The sequence below is a fragment of the Caretta caretta genome, chromosome 10 (assembly GCF_965140235.1).
Source record: "Caretta caretta isolate rCarCar2 chromosome 10, rCarCar1.hap1, whole genome shotgun sequence".
NCBI lineage: Eukaryota > Metazoa > Chordata > Testudines > Cheloniidae > Caretta > Caretta caretta.
The window spans coordinates 25735413-25762990 of record NC_134215.1 but is presented as its reverse complement, the minus strand read 5'-3'; the positions used below and the strand labels follow the sequence as shown (position 1 = coordinate 25762990).

The following is a 27578-nucleotide window of genomic DNA, read 5'->3' as shown; positions in this document are numbered from 1 at the left end:
TGGAGTGCCACCTCTGGGCCTGAGAAGCAAGCCCTGACTGGTGGGATTGCATCACAAAGCAGGTTAGGGACGATGATCAGTGGCTGCACAACTTCCAGATGCAAAAGGCAACATTCCTGGATCTGTGCGCTCAGCCCAGCCCTTCAGCACATGGACACCAGAATGAGAGCTGCATTGAGAGCTGAGAAGCGAGTGGCAATTGCACTGTGGAAGCTTGCAATGCTGAGTTGCTATTGGTCAGTGGGGAATCATTTTGCAGTTGGAAAATCCAGTGGAGGCTGTTGTCATGCAAGTGGGTAGGGCCATTAATCGTACCCAGCTACACAGAAGTGTGACTCCTAGCAACATCAGGACATCATGGATGGATTTTCAGCTATGGGGTTCCCAAACTGCAGTGGGGTGACAGACAGCATGCACATCCTTATTTTGGCCCCAGCCCACCTTGCCACAGATGACACCCACAGAAAGGGCTATATTTTGATGCTTATGCAAGCACTGATGGGTCACTGCTGACGGTGGGCTGGTCAGAGGTGCATGATGCTCAGACACAGGCGTGTTCAGGAAGTTTCAAGCCAGGACATTCCCCCCTAACTGGCAGATTGCCATTGGTGATGTTGAAATGCCAATAGTGATGCTTGGAGAACCAGCCTACCTTTTGCTGCCCTGGCTCACGAAGCCACACACTGGCCAGCTCTACAGCTCCAAGATAAAATTCAGCTACCAGCTCCGAAGGTATAGAATGACAATTGAATGTGCTTTTGGTACACTGAAGGGATGGTGGTGGCATTTACCCACTAGATCAGATCTCGGTGAGAAAAATATCTCGGTGGTAATAGCTCCTTGTTGGGTCCTGCACCATATTTCTGAGACAAAGTGGGAAAAGCTGCTGCTGGGGTGGTCGTGCGGAGCGGGAGCGGCTGTCTGCTGACTTTGAACAGCCAGACACAACAGCCATTAGAATTGCTCAATGTGAAGCTATGCAGCAGAGGGAGGCCTCGAAAGAGCACTTTTAACAGACAGTCATGGTAATGCGCTGTGCTGGACAGCATGGTACCTGGCCCTGAAGTTTTGTGCCGCGCTTGGTGTACATTTGTGACTATCACAGAGTCTTTCAATGAACCTGTGAATTATGCAGTGCTTACTGCACATTTATAAATATTACATGTTTTGCACTCAACCTACGAGTTCTGTGGTCCTGTTCAATTCTAACTCCTGTGCGCTTTAGACAGTGCTCGGCATTCATTCATGTATGTCATGAAGTAATAAAAATGAATTTATCTCAAAAAAATTATTGCGTAACAAAAAAGTGCAAAGAATGTGCAGGAAAAATAAAACAGTGAAAAACAAAACAGAATATAAAATTAGAATGCTAGAAAAACGTGGCCACTTCAGCCAAACATACACCAGGTGTGGCTATCACAGCTCAGCATAGGTGAAGCTATGGTGGTCCTCACGGTCCCCCACAGTGAAGTGGTAGGATAGGAATGCAACCCGTGATGCCACATGGAATGTTGGGAGGGAGGGATGCAGGGGACTGCTGAAATGTGATTCTCCATTGACTGCAAAGGGAGGCACGCATGTGACTGCTGGATGGGTAGGTCAACGAGAGCCTGGAGCATTTACGTTTGCAGCCTGACAAGCCCCATTATGCCAATCTACCAATCTTTTACCTGCTGGAAAACCTGGATCTCTCTCCTAATCACTCTTCCCTTCTCCAGGCTGTCTGCTATATTCACCCTCCAGGCTCTCCATTCAAGGTCCGATGAAGCACTGGTTTGCAGGATCTCATTGAACAGGTCCTCCCTAATCCACTTTTTTCTCCTCCACTGCCTTAAGGTCAGGTGTTCCCTGGATGTGGTGCAGGCACCCCTCAAGGCCACAACGGTGGCAGCTATAGATAAAACAGACAGATGCGTCATTGAATTTATAGTGGAAAGCAAAAGATAAATTTCAGTACTCCCATCCCTTATTCCCATAAGAGTTTTAAATAAGACAAGCTTATTGACACTTCAGCTTCTTCAGCCTCTGCACACCACCATTGTCCAGCTACAGCCATGATGAGTACAGCCTGCTGGGGTCGGGGGGGGCGGGGGGGGGGGAAGGGAATTGTTTGGGTGAAACAAACAAAAAAAAGTTGGCCCCTATTTCCTTGGGCATGAGTACAGGGCCAGGGCACCGAGTAATGGCCCTACTTTCCAAAGGCCCTGGTGATTTGAGTGGATCTCTCACTTCTGAGGGTGACAAAGGCACAGAGATCACAGCTGCTGCTGGCACCCCGAAGCGGCCCAGGCCCAGAAGCTATCATCCCATTTACTGCAGTGGTGTCTGCCAAAGTCACAGGGGAGTGGGATGGGAAAGCGTCCTACCGCAGACACAGGAATTAAGGCAGCAAGCTGTAGAAACCTTAGGGAGAGGATTGCAGAGTATTTCCATGAAAGTTTCATTGAGATCTCTCAAGAGGATACATGGGATATCCCATAGTACATAAGCAAACTGCTTCACATGGCTCTCCACTAATCCTATAGGGGAAAGAAAAGCAGACACCTATCCCTAAGTTAGTTGTACCTCTACCTCTTCTTGTTTGAGTAAAACAATGAAAAGCAGATACCTATGTCCTGCTAATTTGGGGTTGGGCTGGGAGCCATCTTCACATTTATCGGAGGATGCATGCACACACTTATCCGAAGTTCCTTCCCCTGGATCAGGCTTTTCCGTACTCAGCTGGCGGGACTGGCTAGACTGTGGTTCACAGCTCAGTGCGACCCCTCCACTGCATGGCCTTCCTCCTGCTCCTCCTCGTTGTTCATAGCAAGGGTCTCTATCTTAGGGTCCATCAAGGCATCCATGGCAGTCTGTGGGATGCTGGTGACTCCACCACATATAGCATTCAGCTGTGTGTAAAAGCAGCAGGTCTGCAGCTTGGCACCAGATCGACTATTGAACTCACTGGCCTTGCGGTATGTCTGCCACATTTCCTTCACTTTCATAGGGTACTGCTCCTGATCCCGGTCACACCCCTTCACCTGTATCCTCTGGGAAGTCTCTGTCATTGTCCACACTTCTATGACTAATCTGTAGCGGTACCTGCAGTCTCTTCTCCCCAGAGGCTCGGGAGGTCCAATACTCCATCTAATCCAGGAAGGACCTCATCTGGCCAGCATGGCTGGTGGGGCAGTTGCACACTACAATGCTTGCCAAGCTGGGCAATTAGCAAAAGGCGTCTCAAAAATATTCCCTTAAATTCTTCCATTTCATCTAGTTGAAATTCATTACTCAGACAGCACTGAGAGTATTGGAGCCCCTCATTTCTGAAGCCTGACCATTATTACCAATACTTTTATATAAGGCCATCAATTGACCCAAAAGGGAAATACCCCCATTTAAATGGAATGGAGATTACACTTGCAGGGTAAGCTGCAGTATTTATCTAATCATTCAATATTATTTTGAGGAAAAAAAAGGGGGGGAAGATTCAAACAATGGTGCTATGATTTCTTCTCTCTTCTAAACTACTCCAGACCCAGAAATTTTACATTCCAGGTGGGTAACAAAGTAAATTCTGACTCTGAAGAGACTTTAAAAAAAAAAAAAAAAAGCAGCTTCCGAAGGACTCCCTATTTTGTCTGGCAGTTACACCATGGGAAGGTGGTGCAGTTTACAGCTAGGAGGCTATTTATCTCTAACCAGCAACCCTGCAAACTCAACCTGAAAATTGAGCAGAGTTCTGTTCTTCTCATGCCTGGTCACTAGCGAATGACCTTGGGTCCATTTATTTATTTATAGTTTTACAAACAATGATAAAGCATGTCCATCCAGTGCAATGGCCGCTGTGAGAAACGCACGAATTATGTCCTCCATACCCCCATGGCACTATCACTGTCCCCGAGCCGTGCCTTCAGTCGTACCTGTGGAAGCTAACCAAAGACTAATAGGTTAGCACAGATTTTATTGAGGACATGTTTCCCTATAGGATACATTTAATCTCATTAATAAATATCCGTTCACACTCAAACCTGAACAGTGTTCTTGGTCTTTCAGCTGGCTAGACTTTTATAATTGAGGGTGCAATCTTGAGAAAATGACCGTGCATGGAGGTTTAATTCTACTGCTTTTGGGAACATGCTACAAGTAGGATAGGGAAGTTCCATCAGTGAAGTTCCTGAGAGCTTGTAATTTTTTTGATGACTTAGAGCTGATCTATTTGACATCAGATTAACTAATGGTGTGTTTTAAAACTGTTTCAGTAAAATGGGTGTAGGTTTGCGCATACAGATAAGAACAGCTATAAGACCAAAAGGTCCATCTAGCCGACAGTGGCAAATACCAGATGCCCCCGAGGGAATGAACAGAACAGGTAATCATCAAGTGATCCATCCCCCGTCACTCATTCCCAGCTTCTGCCAAACAGAGGCTAGGGACCCCACCCTGGCTATTAACCATTGATGGACCTATCCTCCATGAATTTATCTAGTTCTTTTTTGAACCATTATAGGTTTGATTTGTTTAGCTTACTACTTAAAAAACCCCCAATACTCTATTCTTCCACCAAAAGAAGATTGTCTATATACAAACTTAAACCAGTTTAACTAAAATCTTAAAAAACGTACCTTCAGTTAAACCTGTGCCAGTTTGTAGGTATATAAGGCTTATTTATATTATAGCAGTCCTAGGGACCCAAATTGAGATCAGGTGCTGTACAAACTGAGTAAAACAATTCGGTATCCCCAAGATCCTACAATGTTTAAGGTCTTAAAGCCAATCCCCTCCTGAATAAAATTAAATAAAATAAATAAAATAAAGTAAAATGAGCAGACAGGTGACAGAATTCTAGTCTTTTGCCGCAAGGTAGAGGAAAAATCTAAGTTTCTATCATTTTTAGCACAGTAGAAATGACTTCAGAGGAAGCGCCATGAGATTCTAGTTCATCTGTCATTGTGCAGGCCTTTGAGTTTCGAGATCCTAGGTCTAAAGGTGAAAGGGGATCTTCAAGACCAGATTAGCTAAGTTAAAAGCATGAGACACTTTATTAAAGTTCCTGAATCATGATTTCTGGGACCACTCTGGCAATACAAGCAGGCAGGGTAGCCTCTTTCCCATTGGACCTTCCTCAGGACTTCAAGGAATGAGGGGAAATGTGACAAAAAGGCCTCGTTACTTAGCCCCTTGTGCTATAGAACTTAACGGCTCGAAGAGAGGATTCTTTTTTGGCATGATCAACATCAAAGGTAGCGGTAGTGTTAAAGCACCTGGAAACAAAATACCCACTCTACCTGGCTGAACTATCTTCATATCCTATAGTCCTCTCTGCTCATGCAGATAAACTATAATCAAAAACTGAAAAAAAGTCTGTTATTAGAACTAAATTATTATTGTGATTTGAGAACTAAAGGAGCCCTGAGCAGTTCAGGCTAGTTATGCACCTCTCTTACCCTCGTCCTAGATCATCTGTCATGATCCAAGTGAATATTCTATCACGTCAGGGAAGTGTCTCATGATAAAACTTCTCTCTCCTCCCCCTTTCTTTTGTAGACTTAACGGGAGATAATTTTGACTGATTCTGGTATTTTAAGTTCTTCAGAGCTAGACTGTTTGCTTCAAACTTCTTGAGCTGCTGAGCATGACATCAGGGAATGCAAGTGAACACAAGCTCATTTAACTAGGTGGTTCTATGTAAATAGAACTTAAGGACTCTTACCACATCTAACTTGTGCCAAAGCACAGGATTTAGGAGATGGGCAAAAACTCGGTAGGGCAATTTCCAAGTGATAGATGACTTGAACACCAGGCACTGAATCCTCATGGAAGATCTGAAATGGTTCCTCTTAACAGGTGAGAGTAGCTCTTTCTCTCAACTTATATGTGGAAATAATCATGCTGAGAACGGCAACAGCAGCCAGGGATGGACAGGACCTGAGGGGGACCATGAAGTAGAGCTTTGATTTGAGGAGAGCTATATCCAAATATGTTTGATAGGTGGGAGGGTCCCCCCTACCCCAATTCCACTTTCCTGCAAACTGCTGAGTTTAAAAACTTTTCTATGAAGGGTGATAGCTGACAACCCAAAATTCAGCTGTGCTTGAAGAGCTCTGAGATCTAAGGGATTGGGGATGTTGTGGGTGAAAAGTTTCTGTCCACAGCAGTAAGTTGCCTATACGTTACTAGAGACTGGAAGAGACTAGATTGCTACAGGACATTAAGGGTATGCCTACACTGCAGCTGGGAGAAGCCTCCCAGCCTGGGCAGACAGACATGTTATCTCAGCTTGTGCTAACGTGCTAAAATACCTGTGGGGATGTTGCGAAACTGGCAGAGGCTAAGGCTAGTCACCAAAGCTCAAGTCCACCTGACACACTGGGTCCAAGCTCTCTCCATCAGTGCTGCAACATTCACACAGCTGTTTTTAGCATGCTAGCTTGAGCCTCTCTAGCACAACTCTCTACCCAGGCTGGGAGGCTTGCTTCCAGCTGCAGTGTAGGCATACCCATAAGGGCTTAATTACTAATTAATCAGATAGACCCATAGCCACTAGAGCCTGTGGCTCAGACTCTATCCAGGCTGCTAGAGAAAGATCTAGACTGGATTGGAGAAGAGATTCAGAAGGGCAATTTGTGGCTATGGGAAGAAGAGTGGAGTACCAACTTTTCTGAGAGTCCTGGGAAGAAATGGAATGGTTGTGTGTGCATGGAATATATTTTTCAGGATCCCTGCTCATCCTCTGGAAAAGCAGCTCTACAGAGAGAAAAACGTGGGTTGAAGTGAAAAGTCCCAAGAGCACCTTGTAAGCACAAGCAATAATTCTTGCTACAGAACTGCAAGGCAGATTTTTGTGAATAGATATACATCAGCTTGTATATAAGACAAAAAAGCGAGCTGCAGGAGAAATACAATTAACTGCTTTTTTCTTCCTCCTTGAATTTCTGGGCCAAAGTCACCTTTTCAGTCATAATTGCTTTGGAAGCATAAGATGAGTTTCTAGCATCAGTAGGAGTTCTCATAACACCTGAGACTTGTATCCATCTTCCTGTGACTACGCTGTTTCGACCACAAAATGTTTCAGGGGAAAGGAAATAGGAAGCTGCTGAGGCCAGTTTTAGGTAAAGATACCCAGTCTAAAAAGCTTGATTTAAGCCAACTACATCTTATGACCATCTTTAGGTGCATCTCTGCTAGAATGTGCTCATTTTCCAGCAGTTGCACTTGTGCTAGCAATGGAACAACTGTTAATGCAGACAGGGCTCCGTGGCTTTTACCACCATGTCATGCAAAGATGCTCAGAGCAGCTGGTAAAAATGCTTAAGCCCTGTCTACACTAGTGTTTATGCTATTGATAGAATGTAGGTACAGCATTTTCTATTGCAGACAAAGCCTTTAAAAATGCAGTGTATTTAAGTTTGGGATGCTCAGATGCTAGGTCATGGTCAGAATACTCTTATGGGCTGGGGACTGTTTTTCTTATCTCCCCGTCCATTGGAAGAATGATCTAGGTGGAACAGGGTGGTACCCAGACCTTCAAATTTTGCCCATAGGAAATAAAATACCAACAAGAGTCTATTTTTAGAAATGGATGCATCAGATTGAAACAGGTGCACTTACCCCCTCTGCAGAGATGAGTGAGAGGGAGGTGTATAGCTATCCAGCCTCAGAAGATCCAGTGTACAGAGAATTTGGCCCCAAGGGAAATAGTCACCACAATGTTGATTATATCACCATGGAACTGCAGGATGGATGATTGTTCTTCCCTTCCTCTTGTTTCTACGGTATCATTTTGCCTGAAAATCACCTTAAATCCTGAACTGAAAAATTTGCTTTGCAGAAGAAAAACACAGACCCTCCCTTTGCTTAATAGGTAAGCTAGAATGAGGGTGCTTCTAAACAGCCCAATTTGTTTACTTGTGACAGAGCAAGTGGCAGAGCAGTCCAGCTGCCTGAATTGAAGTCATGGGGTTGTACAGAAATACTTTCATGACTAGGTAACATTAAACGGCACTTATTGAATATGATCTTATGGGCTCAACAGGAATTGAAGTGTCCTGAAAAACTTGCAGCTGTGAGCTCATTTTCTGCAGATGGACTATCCTAAAATTTTACTTCTGGGCTGAGAACAAAGCACGAGAAATTTCAGATCCAAAGGCGGTGGTGATGTTTTCCATCTTTTTTGGGGGGCAAAAGTGTAGGCACTGCAAAATAGCAGGCAAGTGCTCACAACCTCAATTTAGATAAAACATTGAAAATGGCATTTAAAACATTTTTACTCCTATTCATTGAGCTGGCACTGCTTAATCTTTGTCTCTGTTGCATGGGTTCTTCAGAATTACACAGATCACACTGTAGCCAGAGCAGTTTCTTATGGAACCAGCAGTCAAATGAATGGGAAGTTCAGACATGCCAGCTGTTTTCAGCAGCACTGCACAAGCTTTGTGCAATATATTCTATGTAAGTCACCTGGTAGGTCATACACATTTAGAGTGCGGCACTCATTCTGTTTTCATTTTGAGACCATCTTTGAAGTCTCACTCATGAAAAGGATTTTACAGTATCTTTCACTAAGACATTTAAAATGGGATTCTTAATTGGTCTCCTTTACAAAATCCTGTTGTGAAATAGGAAACAGTTTTTGCTTTCAAAAGGTTATAGTTCAGTTTCGAAGCTACTCTCTTTCCTAGCAGGAAGCTCTGTAAAATGGGGAGAAAAACAAGAAGTTTCTCACATCTGATTTTAGACTCATAATAGCCATTTTCCAGAGCTAGTTGGAACATTTGCACCAAAGTGAAACTTGGCTGAAATACGATGATGCAAAGCAGACGCATTTCATGGAGATTTATCTATTTAGACAAACTTTTTATTGGGAAGTTTTTTTGACAAAGAGATTCACGCTATAGCCAGATGGTTAGGGCACTGGGATGTGGGAGATGCAAGTTCAAGTCCCTTGCATCGGGCATAGAAAGGATCTGGGACTCCTATGCCAGGCCAGTGCTCTGACCTCCAGAACAGACATACACACCCCTCCTTCCAAATCACAGAGCTAGTTTCCACCCAAAATATGAATGTTGACAAGTCTATGTTTGAGAACGTTTGAAAGGCTTTGGTTTTGTTCCCATGTGGAAAAAAAATATATTTCAAAACCTCAAAAGTTGCTGTGAAAAGGAATTGTCTGTCCTCTGGCCAGCACTACCTTTTGTATCATGAAGACCATTTTTGATAGAAAAACACTTCAAGAAATGCTTAGACTTTCCAAGGGATTGTGATGCATTCTGAAAAATCCAAGTCTACTATCAAGACCAAGTTGTCATGACTTCTGAGCAGTTCAGTAGCTTTTGATTCAAGGTCATTAAATTTCTAACAGAAAAGCAAATGAGTGGACACAGACACAGGTTCAGTGTTATCCTAGTTATTTTATTTACAATATGTACAGTTCCTACAGAATATGGTTTCTATCAGGATACTAGATAGCAAAAACACAGCACAGCTTAGATCTACATACTGACAACCACAGCCAGCACGAAACCCAGAGGACACACTGACTAGTCCAAGCCTCAGGTCTGAGACACTTAAAGACTCTCTGGAACTACAGGTTCACAGCCCAGTAGCGTCAACTCAGAAGGGTGAAGGGCTGAGGTAGATATAGTATGCTGAGTTCCATGTAGTTTACTATGCATGTGTGTCAACGCAAACCCTACCTGATTTGTACCAGTAGGGGGTTTGGCTGGTGGGGCCGGCCAAACCCCTCCTCACCACTGTTAAGTGTGCTCACTGCTTGCCACACCAAACTCCAGATGTGATGCTATCAGTGGTGCTGTATGTATAGAACTGGTAAAGCACTTTGGGATCCTTTGGAATGAAAAGCACTATATAAATATCAGTAACATTTTTTTCTATTTTTATAGAAGGAATTTAGGTTACCCATTGTAATAAATATGTGATCCTGCGTAACAGTGCTTGACTTATCTTCTTGTTTTACCACTGTAATTTAATGCAGTCTGTGTCTACTACTCATCTATGATCCAAAATACAAACTCAAAATTGAAATCATCCTTATTTTGAAGATTAAAGAATTGTAAATTCTTAAAAAGAATTAAACAAGGAGAATGCATCTGAGATAATACCCTACCATACTCTGCTCTTCATAGTGTTAGGTACTTCAAACATTCACACCTTCAACAAAGTCTCTAAACCTTTCCCTCCTCAAATAGCAAGTTACTGTGCTCCAAATCTTCTCAGAAAACCTGAATGACAGAAAAAGTTGGAAGGAACAAAATGCTTTACATATGTGGGGCCCTTTCAAAACTGGTGCACTAGTGCTACCAATAAGTACATGACAGTGAAGCAAGTAAAACTACAGATCTGACATTAAAAGGCACCCAAGAACTTACTAGTACAAAAGTGAAATGGATGTTCTCTTCTGAAGTATAAAAAGCAGTTATGATTACTTGAGATATCTTCTAAAACAGGCCACAGTCCGTGTTACTACTTTGTGCGACTCTGAAGGCTCAATGATTTTCAAGAGCAAGGTGGATTCTGTACTAGGCTATCCTAACATTTACATCCAAAAAATGTAGAGCGCGCCCATTGCTTCTGGATGGCACAACTAAAGAACATCTAAAGTACAATCTGAGCTTTCTGTAAGCACCAGTTGCTCTGGATTATAGCACAACCCTCACCAGTTAACACACACATGAAGCAAAGGAAATCTTTACTTCCTCAAGGCATGCTATTTAAACCACTTTTATCCACCTGAAATGGATAAAATGGAGGACAAAACTAATATAAACTTGGGTTTACCTTGATTGGAAATAAACATAATTAAAAGCAACACAACATACAATTACAAAAAAAAAAACAAAAAAATCTCCCACTACACGGATAGTTAAAACCAGAAGCAGGAAATTAAATTCATTTTAAAACTGAAATGGGGGGGCACTATAGATTTAGTTAAAAAACAAAACACTCCTGCTGTTTTTGACAACAACCATATTCAATTTCAGAAAAAATTATAAAGGCCATCACGTATATAACCCCTATTAAATGTTTATTGACAGGTCTAATGAAAGTAAGCTTCTAAGAATGTTTTTGATTATGAATACAAGGAACACATTACAGCAATAATCTATAAATCTATTGAGAGCTTACCTTTAGAGACTCCAGATTTTACTTTACACCATTTATAATATTAGATTTGAGATTCTGGACAACAAAAGTTTTGTACAAGGCAGGCAGAGTCAAGTCTACTACAAAGACTCTACTACAGCTTTACAAACAAACTAGTAAAATAATTTTTCATTCATCTTATTTGTACATGGTTCCCTCCTGGAAAACCTTTTATTTCCTAAGCTCGAATGTGACTAGTTAGAGGCAAAACACCAACAAAAGAAACAGAATCAAAAAAATTCACAAAACAAAACAATCCCTCCCAGACCGCTCCGAAACCCAAAAACCAACCAAATCCAGGGATATACATTGGCAATACTGGGAAAAAAAAATACATCTCAGTAAAACCTTATTATAAATGAAAACTGTACTTCCAGGGAGAGTAGAAATCTTCTTCAACCTCCACGTCATCACTCATCGAAGTAAAATTTTATAGAAAATTTTATTCAACATACAACATTTTCCAGCAAAAAAGGCAATATACAGGAAGAGTTGTTGTACACTGCGGCTACAGAAACAAAATAAAGTACTGGAAAAGAATGTAAAATTAAAAGTGTGAATTGCTGATTCTATTTGTACTGCACTCAAAACTAGACACTCAGCTGGCATTAGCTCCAAAATAAAAGGAAGCAGTCTGGGGACTGAAATAAAACTACACACAATGAATATCAACATCAGTGAAATTCACTTGCAGACTCACCCAACAAAATTAACCTCCAAGTGTTAAATTGTACATGTTCATTAAATATACAATTTATTTTTGTTTTTTGGTTTTTTTTTGTTTTGTTTTTTTGTTTTTATTTATTTTTTTTACAAAGTCAACAGCTTACTAAAACACTAGTGAGCATGCCCTCTGTGCTGAAAGGCTATTTCTTGTGTTTTTTCCCATCTCTTCCCATGTTAACTAAATTAATTATATTTATAATCCTGCTTTTGCCAACTTTGAGTGTCATTCTATTTGTCAAAAGGCAGCATAGTAATTCTCAATGGTATTCGTCAATGTTTTTAAATTGAATAAAAATGCCCAAATATCTTTTAGGACCCAGAGCATCCACTTGGCAAAATGGGATGCAAGTAGCGACTGAACAACATAGGAACTAGTTTATTAAAAAAGGATCCTATGAAGCTGGAGGAGACAAAAATCCCAAATAAGTGCCAACAATGTACACAATGAAGTAGAGATTGCTATTTATTGATGATGTGAGGTTTTTTGCATTTACAAATGCACAAAAATGTCATTTAAAGTATAACTGAAGGAAATAAATCTGATGTGAGTCTAAACATAAGACTTACTAGCTGCAGTGATGGGGAATACCACACCAGGAAGGGCAGCCAGACAGCTTATGCCATCTATAAACGTACTACAGACAAATATTTTGCCAATGTCAACTGTTCTACTAACTCTTCCCTCATTATGCTGACAATTGCCTTGCATTACGTTTACCATAAAATAACTCTCATTGGCATCCAAGCTTTATAAAAACACCTTCATTTTGCTCAAAAAGGGCAGTCAATAGATACAGAGAAGCCAAACTGAACAGCCTCAACAAAATAAAATTAACATCAGCAGCAAATCCTCTTGCTGAAGACTTCAGATATAGTGCACGTGTACCAAAGTTCTACTGTTGTTAAAAAGGTGCACACACACACTGACATTTGTCCCTTGCCTTGAACAAACTGGTTGGGTAAGTCAGTTATGGATTTTAATAGCTTTTTCAAGGTAAGTGTAGCGACTTCTCTTTGGGGCTTTATTGAAATGGTCAAGCCCTAGCCATGGCCTTGGATGAGACATGTTGCCTAGAAGAGGAAAAAAAAACCAAATAAGCTTTTAAGACACAGTAGGAACCTTACATTTGCACAAAATATTTGCATGCCTTACACGGAACAGCCTGACTCTTACAGTACTGAAGCACTCCAGAAGTCTGTAGAATGTTTTCATAGCAACCACTGCATTTCCACTAATACCCTAAACTGTGTCCTTGGATCTACTGGATACATACACACTACTTAGCTGTTGTTACCACAGTTTTACAGACAATATGCTAAAAGTGAATAATTGCTGTACTACTTTATGCCCAAAGACATGAGTGTGAATGCATCAGCTTTCATAGTTCTCTGAATAAAAGAAAAGTTGAGCCTCTTCTGAAGAGGAAAATACCATTTAGAAATACCAAGTATTGGAGGCTGTACTTTATTACTACCATATTTTAGGTTACTCTTGCCATGTGATTTAGTTGGGGCTTGTCTACATGACTGCTAACTTACGTTGCTCAGGGATATGAAAAAGCCACCTGCCAAGTAACGCAAGTTACATCGACTTAGAGCAGTGTTCATACCGTGCTATATAAGCAAGGAAATGCTCTCCCGTTGATGTAGTGCATCTTTACCAGACACGCTGCAGTGGTGCTGATGTAGCACAGTAGTGAAGACAAGCCCTTAGACTTAATAGCATTAAAATACACTCATGTTAATTAACTTTAGTTGGAGTTTTTGAAGAAATCATGCAATTGAGCCCCTGATTTTAGTCATCCAAAAAAGTTTACAAACATTTTGAAAGCATTAAAAATACAGGAATTTTGTCAGCTGTCCAATTCAATATTTTGTGTTGCCAATAGTTAGTTTTCATTATGCACTGTAATATTTTTAGAATGCTGTCTATATATTTCTTACAAACGGAAGAGAGCTCCCTTTAAGGTGTCCAAAATGCATCAAATGTTCTTTGGAGTGAAATGAAGAAGACAGTAGCTTAAAAACCCTATAGCAACAAGGATCTGACACTGGATTAAAATCAGCCAACTGTGATGACTGAAGTGTGAAATACTTGACCTTTTTCCTCTAGAAGGTTTGTGTGCGCGCACTTCGGATACATGTTCCCCATTGAAAAAGTAAATTCTTTTTCATCTTGGCATAATGGACAGTGCATTATAAAAACATATGTAATCAATGCCTTTTAAAGAGATACCATCGCACACCATAACACTACTCACCACTGATTAATGACAGGAAACTAGTATTCTTTTTTAGGTCTTGTCTAGAGTAGGATTTAAAGGCGTGGTATAAGAATGCTAGCTAACATGTTTCAAAAGCCTACTTAATCGCTGTGCCTTGTCTACACATGTGCAAAACTGGTCCGATTAAAGTCTAGGACACAGGTTTAACATGACCTGTTTAGCATGTGTAAAAGTCTACACACTGGCTACATCTTAGGCCAGATCTACACTATAAACTTACATTGGTTTAACTACATCGATCAGGGGTGTTAAAAATTCACATCCTTCAGTAATGCAAGTACACTGATCTAACCCTGGTGTAGACAGCGCTAGGTCAATGGGAGGGCTTCCCCCGTCATCACAGCTGCCACCTCTTGTGGCAGTGGATTAACTATGCCAACAGGAGAAGCTCTCTCGCTGTGCAGTAGCATCTTCACTGAGAGAGAAGAGAGGGTCCCTAAAAATGGGTAGCAAGGCCAGGGAACACATTCATTGATTCACCACAACTTACAATGGAGCTTCAATTGTAAATTCAAAGCTACCCTTTCCTAGTGGGACCCCTAAGAGAAGGCTGTGGTACAAACACGGCTTGCTTTCCCCTGGGTAAAAAGCCCACAGAGTGTATTGGCTGTGCTTCTCTCTGCAAACATGGTGAATGGAGCTCTAAGCATTAGTCAAGTAAAGAACATGGCGAACAGGGTACACAGACAAATACAGATTAGGTTACATTTCAGTACAGTACTCATCTCTTAAAGTATATCTATACAACATCCCTAGTTAACGTTCTGTTCCTGTTTGATTCCACCTTCACTGAACCCTTATTATGGTCTCTCTTTACAACAAATGGGTGAGAAGAATTTGAGTTCAACCACCTTTGGGGGAGTCTTAAAATTAAGAAGCTGATAAGAATGGAGCTTTGTACTATATAGCAATACTACATATGTATGTTATTCCAATAAAAATGAGGAAATCGAATATTTATATGAACTAGAGTAAGATGTGCAATATAGCAAAGCTTTTAGCTTACATTGCAGGTTTCTTCTCTTGTACAATATGTTGTGTGTGTGCATGTGTGTGTTCACCAGTACTCAGCCACTTAGGCGCACATGCTTTATTTGACTCATGGGGGAACAAGTGGTTCTGTAAGTGTGAAAGTACACATATTTGCATTCTTAATGTATATTCTCCCATGCTAACTAATCTACACACAACACAGTGTACGTATACATTTTATATTTATATACAGATACATGAGTGAACTACATAAAGCATATTCAGTGTGTGGACACTAATGTACCTTTTTATTTCCTGAGTCAGGGATGACTGCATAACTAACAAATAGCAGAGCAACTGCTGCAATTTAAAACAATAGTGTCAAATTAACCAGCTACTCACCAGGTTGGGGCTCAAAATCTTTCAAGTTCACTTCATACTCATCTTCATTTAGGTATTGGTGTCGACCCATCATTACAATGGCAAACTTAAACTTCAAAAGGAACAAACTGTTAAGAGTCTGGATGGAAATAAAACTCTACAGTCTTTTCAGCTACCTATATTTGGTATAGTAATGCAGAAAGAGTATTAATCTGAAGTGACACATATTGCAAACAAAGGAAGGGGAAACCCTATAAAATATTATTTCCAACGTTCCCACATGGCACCTTCTTCCCATCCCATATCCCATAATCTGATGAAAACGCAACAGTATTTGATCTAAACTGAGTCTCTTATGGTAAAACAGCTGCTCTATAATCCTTAAGTACACTGTATTAGAGCTTTTTTTATTTTGAACTCAGGATCAATAAATTGAAATATGAACTCTCCCCAACATGATGTTACCTTTTCAAATTCTTTTTCTTGGATGTCCAGCATTGTTTGAATCCGCTTCATCACCTCTCTGAAGTGTTCACCCTAATAATTTTTTAACAGTAGATATCAAAAAATATCATTTAAATCATCATTATAAAGAGAAATTTGTTTAGTGACTGTTGTGATTTTCCTGCCAAATCCTGCACTGCAGTACAATTACATAAATTATCCAGTTATTTTCAGAAACTATTACAAAAATTTCAGTACCACCTACTATGACATGGTAGTAAGTGAAATCTACATTTTCAATTCACACTGGGTCATCATTGGCTTGTATGCAAATTGTTCCTAATTTGATCGATGTGTTTGCACAACTAAGGCCAAGATACAAAGTAAGAAGTATTGCAACCAGAAGAAAAACAGTGTTATAAAAAAATAGAAATATCTTCTCTAGCACCTTGTCATTTTAAATTCCTATAACCTGTGAATTTTTTCCCTCAGCTAGCATTATCTTTGAAATTAAGTAACTCTGCCTTGTATTATTTTATAAACCCACAAAAGATGACGTACTGGAAAACACAAAAAAGAAAAGGATCAATCAAAAGTCAGCCATCAAGAACAGGAACACCACAAAACAAAACAGCCTCCCTTATAAATAGTACTAAAGGTTTATTTGGCACTGATCACAAATATGAATACACACAACTAGTCTCTCTGAATTCTGTGACAATACACACATTTCTGGGTCCAAGAATCTTACAGAATTAGATAATATTTATATGAACTGGCAGATGAGAAGAACAACAGAAAAAGATGCTAACTTTCAAAATTCTAACCCAATTGTTTTCAATCTTGCAGGGTTCATTGTCCTTGAAGATAAAGTGTATGCTAAGTGTTAAAAACAAGCCCTTTGACGTAAGAGCTATGAAGGTATGTTGGAATGAGGCTTGTAGAAAGTTAAAAGTATTCATTTTTCACAGCCATCACTAAAAAAAGAGAGCCAATTTTCTTCATATTAGCCACAAAATTAACCTTTTGGCAAACACTAATCATGAGAAATTTTAAGCCACAAGGAATATTTTAATTACAATTGTGCCTCGAAGTCCCAACTGATATCAGGGTCTCAATATGTTTGGCACTGTACATACACACAGAAATACAGTCACCACCTCAGAGATACTGCAATCTAAACAGAGGTGTGGCAATATTATAAATATTGTATATTAAATTTAAATATACGATATTAAAATAACCACACGCAAGAGAGGAAGTTTCTCAATTTTTACAAATGGGGAACTGAGGCACATAGATATTAAATGACCTGACCAGGGTCACACAGGGAGTCTGTGGAAAACGCAGGAACTGCTGAATCCCAGTTCATTGACTTAGTCACAAGATCACCATTCTGCTTGAATTTTCTTCCGTAAGTCAGAACGGATGGAAAACAAATGTCAGAATAGAATAGCTCCGAGAAGCATTTCTATAGAGGTGATGCTCTAATACATACATTGACACCTATCACACATTTGTTTGTATAGGAAATTAAAGAAATGTTATCTAAATACCACCACAGGGGAACAACAGAAATATGCTGTACCTGGTGTATCCTCAGCAAGAATGGAATTCCAAATGTCCCAAAAACCTCTTTGTGGAAATGTGCTACTGTGATTAGCATCTCATTTTCCTTATCTATATCTACCTGGTCCAGAGGGATTTCCTATATTAAGATATAAAAATGGTGATCATGATAAGTTAAAACTGCCACAATAAACATTAACTTGAAATATCAGAAAGCAAAACTGACTAATGGTCTTTACATAAGTAACAATTTGACCAACAACATACTTAAAAAGCTAAATGGAGTTTCCCATTTGACAAAACATCATTTAGAAAAGTCTTCTCTGTCGGGGTGTGGAGGGTGAGGGGAGAACTTCCCACCCCAGAGAGGCTTTCCATACCCCATACAATTCCTTCTATGGCTTGTCTGGCAGGGACCTAGAATTGTAGGGCCTCTGTAGCAAGATACTTCACATTTAGCTTGAAGTTCTGTAAGAGGTCAAATGTTGTCTTTTCTTTTTACCATTCCTTCTGAAAATAGCTTTTGTTTGATGTGATATGGAAGTGGCCCTATTTCTAATGGACTTCAGTTATTTGCCATTTTTCTTTAACTGACAGCAGAAGCCGGGAGTCCTCAGGAGCATTGATTTACTCATGAACTGCTCATGATTTGCTGCCAGAGTAATAACACAGTGCTCTCTTTCCTGCTTTCTTGCAATACAAATTTGCATTGACAGCTTAATTTCATTTTCTACTTATGAGTTCTGATGTAAGTGAAGTTCTGAATGCTTAAATTATTTAAAGTAACAAAAAAAAAAAAAGGATTAGCGGCATTTAATGCAAATCTTGAGAAAAGTCACACCCAACCTATCTAATTTGACTTAAAAATCTAACCTTAATTAAGAAGGAAAGGAATAAAGTATGCAGGCACAAACAGGCTTATAACTTGGGAAATAGGGCCTAAGCATAAAAATATACAGTATGAGTCCCCATGTCAATCTTGGAATTACTGATGAAGAGGCAATTTCCTCACGGATAGCTCCTTGCAAAGCTTTCATTTCCTGTTAACATTTTATGCTCAAATGTTATTGTAAGAATGGAACTGTTACAAGATCAAGAACTTCAAGGTATTCTGAAGTGAAAGAGTAACTAGGTTCTACCATTTTTTGAGGGGTTCTCTTGAAGAAAAAAAAAATCATGTCAATTAGCTAGTTCATTCAAATGGCCACAATACTTGAATATCAGAATCTAAGGATGGATAATGTAGCCCTCTCAAAAACAAGTGCCTCATATTTCTTTAATGAACAAAAAACAAACGATAAAACATTTACCTCTATTCGAAACGTTCGACTTGTGGCTGGTGATAAACACTCTAACAGCTCATCTTCCTGATGGACACCAATTATTTTGTAGCTTACAATTTCTAGAAGCCTTAAAACCAAAATGAACAGGAAAAGAATTAAAAAACAATGCAACATGTATCTACTAAATCTTTAGCATATTACTATATCCAGAATTAAATGTTAATACAGGTTATTTTAAAAATGTATTCCTACTTTGGAATAATTAAGCAGTAAACTCAGTCCTGAAGAGTGAGTGTATCTGCAGCATAAGCCAACAGATGTTTATTTAAATTATCTTCTGAAGTCTCTCCCGTTATATGACCGTCTTTATTTTGGAAAATTAATAGCATGAAAATGCAGTAAATCGTTGTAATTTGTTTGAATTTGCAGTTGAAATCTATGAATGTTAAGTGTCGCTAGGATTTAATTCTAGGAAGTGGCATAATCATTTTTTTAAATGAATTTAGCTCATATTAAGAGCTCTAAAGCCCTTAACAGTTTTTAAGCCCACAGTGACAGACTATGTTAACTTGCATTTGATTTTTCACTGTATTTTGAAGCACAACATTGTTCATTTAGGTGAAATCCACAGTGTCATATCCATTGATCTATACTTTAAAATAACTGTGTTTTTTAGCTACCTTTTTTACTTACCTTAGTTTTCCTGAACCTTTCTCACAGAGTTCTACTGCTTTTTTACATTCTTCTAACAGGTCCCGTACACACCCATGTTTATCTGGATATAGTGTTATTTCCTTTACAACACAATAATTAAAATGAGACAATCAATGATTAGAGAAACTGAAATCAAAGCACAGAAAACACTGAAATCTGACTTATTGCTAGACCTTGCTCAACAGATAATGATCACTAATGTGTACACAAAACCCGCGTTTTTTTTAATTCTTTTTCCTAGAAACAGTATTATGGAAGCCACATAACATTTTCAGGGCACTGCTCAGAAAGCAATGGATGGATGCAACTCTTCTTCTTAAAGAAAATTTCAAAGAGGAACAATTACTAAATACATAACAAATCTTATGTTTTTGGTTTAGTCCTTAAAAGTCAATATTATATAAGATGCCACATGGTTATCACAATACTATCCAAAGGCTTATGAGAAAAGAAATTACAATGAATCCAGGGTGGTAGCTAAAATTGTACTAACCTCTTCCCTAAACTGGCTATTTAGCCATATGCACTTAAAACTTCTCCTGTTTTCAAAGTCAGTAATTTTCATTTTAAGCTAGAAAAAAGGAGATAAACTTCAGACATACTTGAAAGGCAACAAAAGCACAAAAGCACAGTGGTATAAATAAGGACTCATACCTGCTGATAATAAAGTTTTTTAGGTTGTCTAGGTTTGAAGAACTGCAGGAGATCTCTTAAAGTACCTTCATAATTATGTCTAAGAGGATTACCTGGGCCATCCCTATAACTATACAAGAAAACAAATATAAATATCACTTCATAATCCATTGCCATGAAGTAAAATCTGTTGAGAATGCAAAATAAATTTAACTTCCAGTACGCAAATTTACAAAATTTCACTTTGGTATGAAACTCGCATGCCCAACCTATGCAGCACTATAGTCACAGTGATTTAAGGGGAGATTTTCAAACACACATAAGAGATTGAGAAAGTTCTTGGAAAGAAATATTTGGTGATGTTAGCTGAAATAAAATTTAACTAGGCAAAGAATTTTGTGGCAATGTGGAAAAAGTTATTAAATGATTAAATGACAACCTAATTCTAATTTGTTAGTTTTAAATTATTTAAAATTAGTTTAAAGATATTTTGCAAACAATGACAAAGCTAAACTAGAAAGTTATGTTTATAGGAACTCATCTTACCCTTGGGACTTGAAAAACTGTAGTAGCATTGGGTCTGTATTAAGTCTTTGTGCAACAGTCTTCGCAACCTGTGGAAATAAAAGTTTTTTAAAACTTCTAAATGACAAACCATTTATGACACTGCTTTGTCTAGGGTTATGCATAATACTACCTTCATATTAGGTTCCAATAATCCAGTCACAGACATATAATACACACTACCTACATGAACGGTGACAGAGTCCAAGAGCAGATGTATTTGGTATATTAAGTGGGTGGCCACCACCAGTTCTTGAAGATTCTAGGCCCATTAACACCTTGTAGGAAAATTAGGTTGCATTAGGTATACATGAGGGCATAATTTGGCTGAATCTCTATTTCTGGTGATGATACAAAAGAATCAGAAAACACAGCAGACTTTCAGATCCCAACGTTGATGGGCAAAACAATCTAAAAACAAAACATCTTTTTACTTGTAAGTGAGCAAATTTTATTTGGAAGTCATTCTCAGAATGTAAGCAATCCTACTATGTCATTTTTAGAAAGTCACTTGTCAAAGCAGAATAGCATTTTAAAGAAGAAAGTTCTTGGTTTTATACAACCAGCCGCTATTAGTAATAAAAAAGACAACACTCTGGAAGGGAAACAACTGAAATCGTGTTAACATAGGCAGAATTTATCTAAATATATTTAAGATTTTCTGTGAGCAGTAAGTGGCTCTTTAAGGAAAACTTTAAAAAGGCAAGGTAGAAAGTATGAAAAGGAGACTGGAATTATTTATTTCTAATGGAACACACAATGTGCTAGGTGAAAAAACAGAAGTGAAAGCACAGCCCAGGCCCTGAAGAACTTCATCTAAGAATATTTCATCCAAAGAGCGGTGTCTTGACCTACTAATTAATCTGAACCTCATTATGTAACACCCCCCACATGGCTGTGAATGGGAAAACAAAAGGAGAGGAAACAAAGTAGAGTGGAATACATACCTGAAAGTAATTCATTCTATTGGACAAAGTAACAACAAATCCGGGATCATTGGGGATAGTCTTATCACAGAAAATGACATCAACACGGTGGTAAAGGTCTCTGAAGTATTCTTTTGCTGTTGGCAATTCACTGTTATCATTTTCTGGGTCGTCCCTACAAAAGCAGACAAATTGTACCATCTACATTATACAAGTAGTTAGGGAGTGTTAAATATGTTCTACAGTAAATCAGAAATATTACTGAGAAATACAGAAATGAAGTCAGGAAACCGTTAAAGAGCCACCCTTTGTATACACCAGGACTGTAATTGTCAGCCGTGATTCATACCTTTTGAATATATACGTACTGTGCAAGAACTTCTAACACATTTGCACGCTATGCGTACTTATTCGGCAGCATGCTGACTCCATTTGTTTCAGAGACATGTTCTAATGGCACTCGTTCCCCCTTCCCTCCCCTGGTATGCTACCACATACCTTTACTACATTGCTGAAAACATCTTACATTCTCATGAAAGGCTTTTATTAGTCACTTTGCACAATGGCCGGATGTACAGTAGCATCCCTTGAACCACAGGTGTGAAATGCGTATAGACATTAGTATGGGTCACTACTGACTGGTACCCCTATCTTCAATAGCACCAGTGTACAAGCTGTGCACTTACCCAGAAGTCAGCAGCCAGCCAAAGGTGCATAACACCAACTGGGTCAACAGGGAATGCGAGTTCCAAGGCATGACATGAGAAATACATTCATCTCACATCATCTGGGGTAAGAGTGCTGAAGATAGACTAGCTGGCTTCCACCCACTGTCAGCCCATGGAGAGAAACAGAGCAACACAGTTGGGTGTGACCATCAGGAGTAAGAGCACAGAAATGCTGATTTATAGTCCTGACAAACTTAAGTAAGATCCCTTTACTGGATATAAGCTGCAGGAGTTCTCCCTTTGCCTTGGAGAAACCTCCAATAAGCACCAACATCCCTATTATTTGAACATGTGCTCAGTTAAGTCAGAAGCATGTCACCACTGTAGGCCAATGTGTGACTAGTGAGGAAGCACGAGTAAGAGGAAGACAGCTTAGTTCTAGGTGGAAGTTATAGCAGTTATAACACAGAGACTTAGATTAGAATTACAGCTAGGCTCTGTTGTATAGTATTTCAGTTACGGTGGCTCCAAGGGCAAAGCTGCAGAATTCAGACTGCCTGCTGAACACAGATCTTAACATTATCTGTGAAGAACTATGTCAGTATTTATTGGTCTTCTAATTCAAGGTGAGGAGGTTTTTTTTTAAATCTTACAAGTGACAGTTTAATATTCTGAATAGTTTAATTCCCCCGCCCCTCCAAACCAGTAAGTTGATATTGCTGACTATGTCTGTCAGTAAGTAACTATGCTTCTGAATATTTGAAAATCATTGTTAAAACTGCTAAATAGAAAATCTTTCTCCACTTAAATTTAAGGAACCAGGTGATGTAACCATGACTATAATCATCCCTTCAAAACACATACTTCTGAAACACTATGATGTCACCATCCATGAGTTCATCAAGAGCCTTATCAAGAGATACATCATAGTCTTGAATTCTCTCTGTTAAATTCGGTTTAACTTCCTGCAGTAAAAACAAAAGGGAAAACAATCAGAAGAAATAAATGACAAAATAGGAAACTCTCACCGCTGAAAAAATATTGCAATGGAAGATGACTCATTTTCTTTTTCAATCAAAATTTAAATGAATGGGGGAAGGGGGGTGAATTTTGATGATTTTTTAATTCACATATTTCATTTACAAACTTCACTGCTCACAGTAGAGTTGGCTATTTCTACTTTACCCATGAAATTTGCACTAGATTCTCTTTTAGTTAAATTGAATCCATTTTAAAATGTTTTACACCGTCCATCACACCTTCTCAATAGCCAGCCCCAATTCAAAATTCTCCAGTGCTCGAAGACTTATTTTTCAAATCACGCAACTTTCAAAATAGTAGTAGAACGCAATTAATACTAGTTTGTTTTTGGCAAGGTGCAACGGATTCACTATAATAGGCTGCCTCTCCTTTTCAAAAGGAGTGGAAAGCCCCATGAGTATTAAATACACACTATTTTAATAACTATAATACACATATATTGTGAGTTGTTTACTGGAACATAAATATCTTTGTTTAAAGGAACAGGTGGCAGAAACTTTTGTGGTCCTCACCCGTATTATTTGAAAGAAGGAACTTTTATAAGTTTAATGTAAATTTGGAAGTGACTGTATATATGGGAGTTCCCTGGTAGCAGTTCTGCCTGTTAGTATGGAACTCTGCAATGCCCAAGGAAAGACCAGTGAGAGCAGTGTAGCTGCTAGCAAAGCAGGCATTAAGAGCTCCTAGTCCTACTGTAGCAAGGGCCTCACTGCAGATTCAAATCCCACTAGAGCAATTTAAAGTGGTTATAAACATGTATTACTCCTACACTTTGGTGAAAGAGTGTGGGAGCTCTCACTTGTTGCCTGCTGCCTCATACAGTGTGGTGGAGGCAGGAGAGGATGCAGCATTCCCTCCCCACAGCTGGAAACAGGTCACTGCAGATTCATGTGCAGAGGGTCAGGCACTGACAGCACGTAGGCCAGCCCTGCTAGCAGCAGCAGCAGCTGTGCTATCATGGTGACTCGGGGAACATGCATGGATTTAGTGCTAACAGCACAGAGTGTGGCTCACACAGGACTTCCATGCAGATAAATGTATCTTTTAGAGTTTAAAAGTTTCCCTTACCTCAGACTTTGCAAGCAGAAGTTTTAAAGGGTAAGACTTTTTAGTCACAAATTACTAGTGGTGTTTTTGATTGCTGATTTCAAAGCTAGGATTCCAATGATATTCTCTTGTGCCCAAGTATTCAAAAACTTCAGAGCCATAGCTTTTGGGGTACAGCAGATTAACCAAACATTGCTGTGCACAACATCTTTAACAGTGAAAGCTCTGTTCGTTAACTGTAGGATGCACAAGCTGTAAAGTTTGTTACTTTAAAATATGTGCTAGAATATGTAGCCAAATCAAAACTAACAGTCAGTCCTGGAGGAAAAGGAATGCTAACAACCTTGAGAGAGTTTAACAGAGTTTTGTGGCTAAATTATTAGTCACGCTGATGCAAAAAACAACAAAATCTTATAAAGGATTTTGGCTTTTAATGTTTCAGAGCAAGTGTTCAGAATATAAGTTTCTGTGAATTCAGCCCCTAGATTAAATGAAACGGTTATGATTTTTTGAATAGCACAGAGAGCTACATAAGTATTTATTAAAATAAATATACATAATCAGATGCATTTTATAAATTAATTTTCAATAGTTCAGGAACACTGATCACTCTGAGTATTTCCATTCAGTGAATGGCACCATTTTATCTCAGTGAAACTTGTCTCTTGGTGACACAGCATTGTACCTAATCAACAAGAGGAGGCTAACATCATTTGGCTGAGTAGACTTCACTGTTAAACCATCACTGTTTGTTATCAAAGCTAGCTATTAAATTTTTTTTTTAATTATAAAATTAACCTTACAAGCACTTTGAAACTGACTGATTTTCAGAGTTTCCAATGGGACTGAAGCCTCAGTTGGCTTTATGTGTGGTTATGGTTTCTTATGTTTCTAAATGTAATATCTAAAACTATTTTATTTCTCACTTAAAATGTTATTTTAGTGACATGTTCTTTGTATTTATATGTAGTAGTTAAAATCTTTATAAACATTACAGTTTTTCCTTAGAGGAAAACTTGCTAATGGACACACAAACCTAGATTTATTGTAGGAATAATAATCAATCCAAACCTCATAGAGGATAAGGTTAGTTTCTTGGGGAAATCCTGCTCTCTCACACATAACTGGAAGCAAGTCACCTATTGGAAAAGAAAAGAAGCGTGAAGTATGTTATAGCTTTCACTAGTAGCGAAAGCTATGATTAAAGTTGCAAAAAGGTTCCATTATAACCCCCCAAATTTTCAGATGTCCAACTTTATGACAAATTTCTCCTTTAAATTGAAACTTCCCATCCTTAGGTTTAGCCCAAAAGGGGATTTTTTATTTTAATTTGAGGAAATTTTGCACAGCCATCTGAATTCTGCTAGCATAAAATAATGCCATAGTTTTAACCACACACACAAAATAAACAGAGCTAGAGCAAAACCAAAAAGTTTTACGCATAACATTTTGAATGTAAGTTACTGTTAATGTAGAGCAACATTTGCTTTGCTTATGGGCAGAGACGTTATTAACAATAAGAAATCCGAGTATCACTTCTGAACAGGTTCAGTCCACATCCGCTAAGGTTTTTCAGTGGAGCTTAATGAAGCTCCACCCTCTTTATGATGTCACATAGGAGTGAGGCACATTAGAACTTTACACACACAGTCTAACCAGACATGCATAGGGGCTGCAGCTGCTGGTGGGACAGTTTTCCTGAAGTCATTTTACAAAATGTTGCAGCAGAACACTTGGCAAGAACACTATAAAACTGCAACATTCAGGAATAAGAACATTTGCCGTAGTCACCAACACACTGTAAATCCTAAATTTTTAAATAAAATTAGAAAGATACAGCCAGCCCAATACAAAAATCCATAGACTGCTGCCCCATTAACCCAGTGTTGCAGATAACTGTCTGCAGCTAAATCTCAGCAGCAAAGATGGAACTCACAATTCCCCCACCCCATTCATTTCAATGGCATGTGAACTTCAAAGCCTTGCTGGGGACATTTAAATTCTACAGTTATTGAGCAAAAACAATTCTCTCTCTTAAAAAAAAAAAAGGGGGGGGGGGCTATTAAGCTATATTAATGAACCATTAAGGCTTCCCAGTTAAATTTAAGTTAGGAAATAGAAATGTTGCAGACATGCAGACATGTTGCAAACCTTGCATATTTCATGCCATACTTCTAACAATATACCAAATTATATGTTTATCACAAACACAGGAATAGAAAATATTATGCATGTCTAACAGACAGGTTAATGCTGCTGTAGAAGCCTTCATTTTTGTAATTCTTGAATTTTGCTTTCAACAGTATAACATTAAATGCAAAAATGTTATATTTATATATTTGATCATATTATATTACAACTCAATAAGAGTTGAAAGACTTACGTATTTTACAGGATATAGGTGTGTAGATATGTCCACAGTAATTCAAACTCCGAGTCTTTGGATCATACATCTTCAGAAACAACATTACATCATCTACAAGTTAAGAAATAAAAAATAATCTGAAGTAAAGCCATAATTTGAGCACATCTGAAGATCACCTAACCGTAAATTCCATTTTCATGCTCAAGGCCACAGTAGTCACAAAACAATGTCTTTAATTAATGAGCAAACATGTAACCTGGTAACAAGATAATTTCCTTAAAATACTTTTTAAATACTGAACCCAAATAACACACACACAGCTGATTAAATTAATTTCATTCATTCTAGAACGTCTGAAACCCCAGTCTCTCTCCATCTTGGAAGAGGACAACACAAAATGAGGTCAGCTGATCGAAGTGCACTGAGAGCCACAGTCTGACAGACATCTTGTACATCAGGCAGACTGAGTGCCAAAGAAGGAGCACTCACTCATTTTCAGGCACACAGAGAATGAGAGATTTTGTATTTCTGAAATTTTAGCATATATACTTACGATCTTTATCAAACTTGGGCAATGTTGCTCCAGTAGCTGCCATCTCTGGATCTACTGTTTCTAGGAATATTGTCCATGGATTTTCATTGTCACTGAGCTCAATCATCTGTTTGTTAGGAAGCAGAACACACAAAATGAGCAAAAAAATGACTTTAGATGAGTTTCATATAGGCAGAAAACTTAGTGGAGTGGTCAAACTGCATGATTTAAATTAAAACAAAACAAGAAATTAAAAGGAATCTTACACTGTTGGGAAAAGTCC

General features: G+C 38.8%; 1 protein-coding gene across 2 annotated transcripts in view; it reads right to left on the bottom strand.

Annotated features, from left to right (window-relative positions):
• Window positions 1-11568: 11568 nt before the first annotated feature.
• USP7 (ubiquitin specific peptidase 7) overlaps window positions 11569-27578 on the bottom strand; it is a 99917-nt gene continuing 83907 nt past the window's right edge. For both annotated transcript variants that reach the window (XM_048865984.2, XM_048865985.2), the window contains exons 18-31: window positions 27317-27422; window positions 26782-26874; window positions 25470-25537; window positions 23175-23275; window positions 21664-21817; window positions 20699-20766; window positions 20174-20282; window positions 20013-20090; window positions 19499-19599; window positions 18833-18932; window positions 17542-17661; window positions 15975-16046; window positions 15531-15621; window positions 11569-12942 (exon numbers count right to left, since the gene is read on the bottom strand). In XM_048865984.2, the coding sequence (XP_048721941.2) occupies window positions 12836-12942; window positions 15531-15621; window positions 15975-16046; window positions 17542-17661; window positions 18833-18932; window positions 19499-19599; window positions 20013-20090; window positions 20174-20282; window positions 20699-20766; window positions 21664-21817; window positions 23175-23275; window positions 25470-25537; window positions 26782-26874; window positions 27317-27422 (1368 nt within the window). In that variant the 3' untranslated portion in view covers window positions 11569-12835. The remainder of the gene's footprint in view (window positions 12943-15530; window positions 15622-15974; window positions 16047-17541; window positions 17662-18832; window positions 18933-19498; window positions 19600-20012; window positions 20091-20173; window positions 20283-20698; window positions 20767-21663; window positions 21818-23174; window positions 23276-25469; window positions 25538-26781; window positions 26875-27316; window positions 27423-27578) is intronic.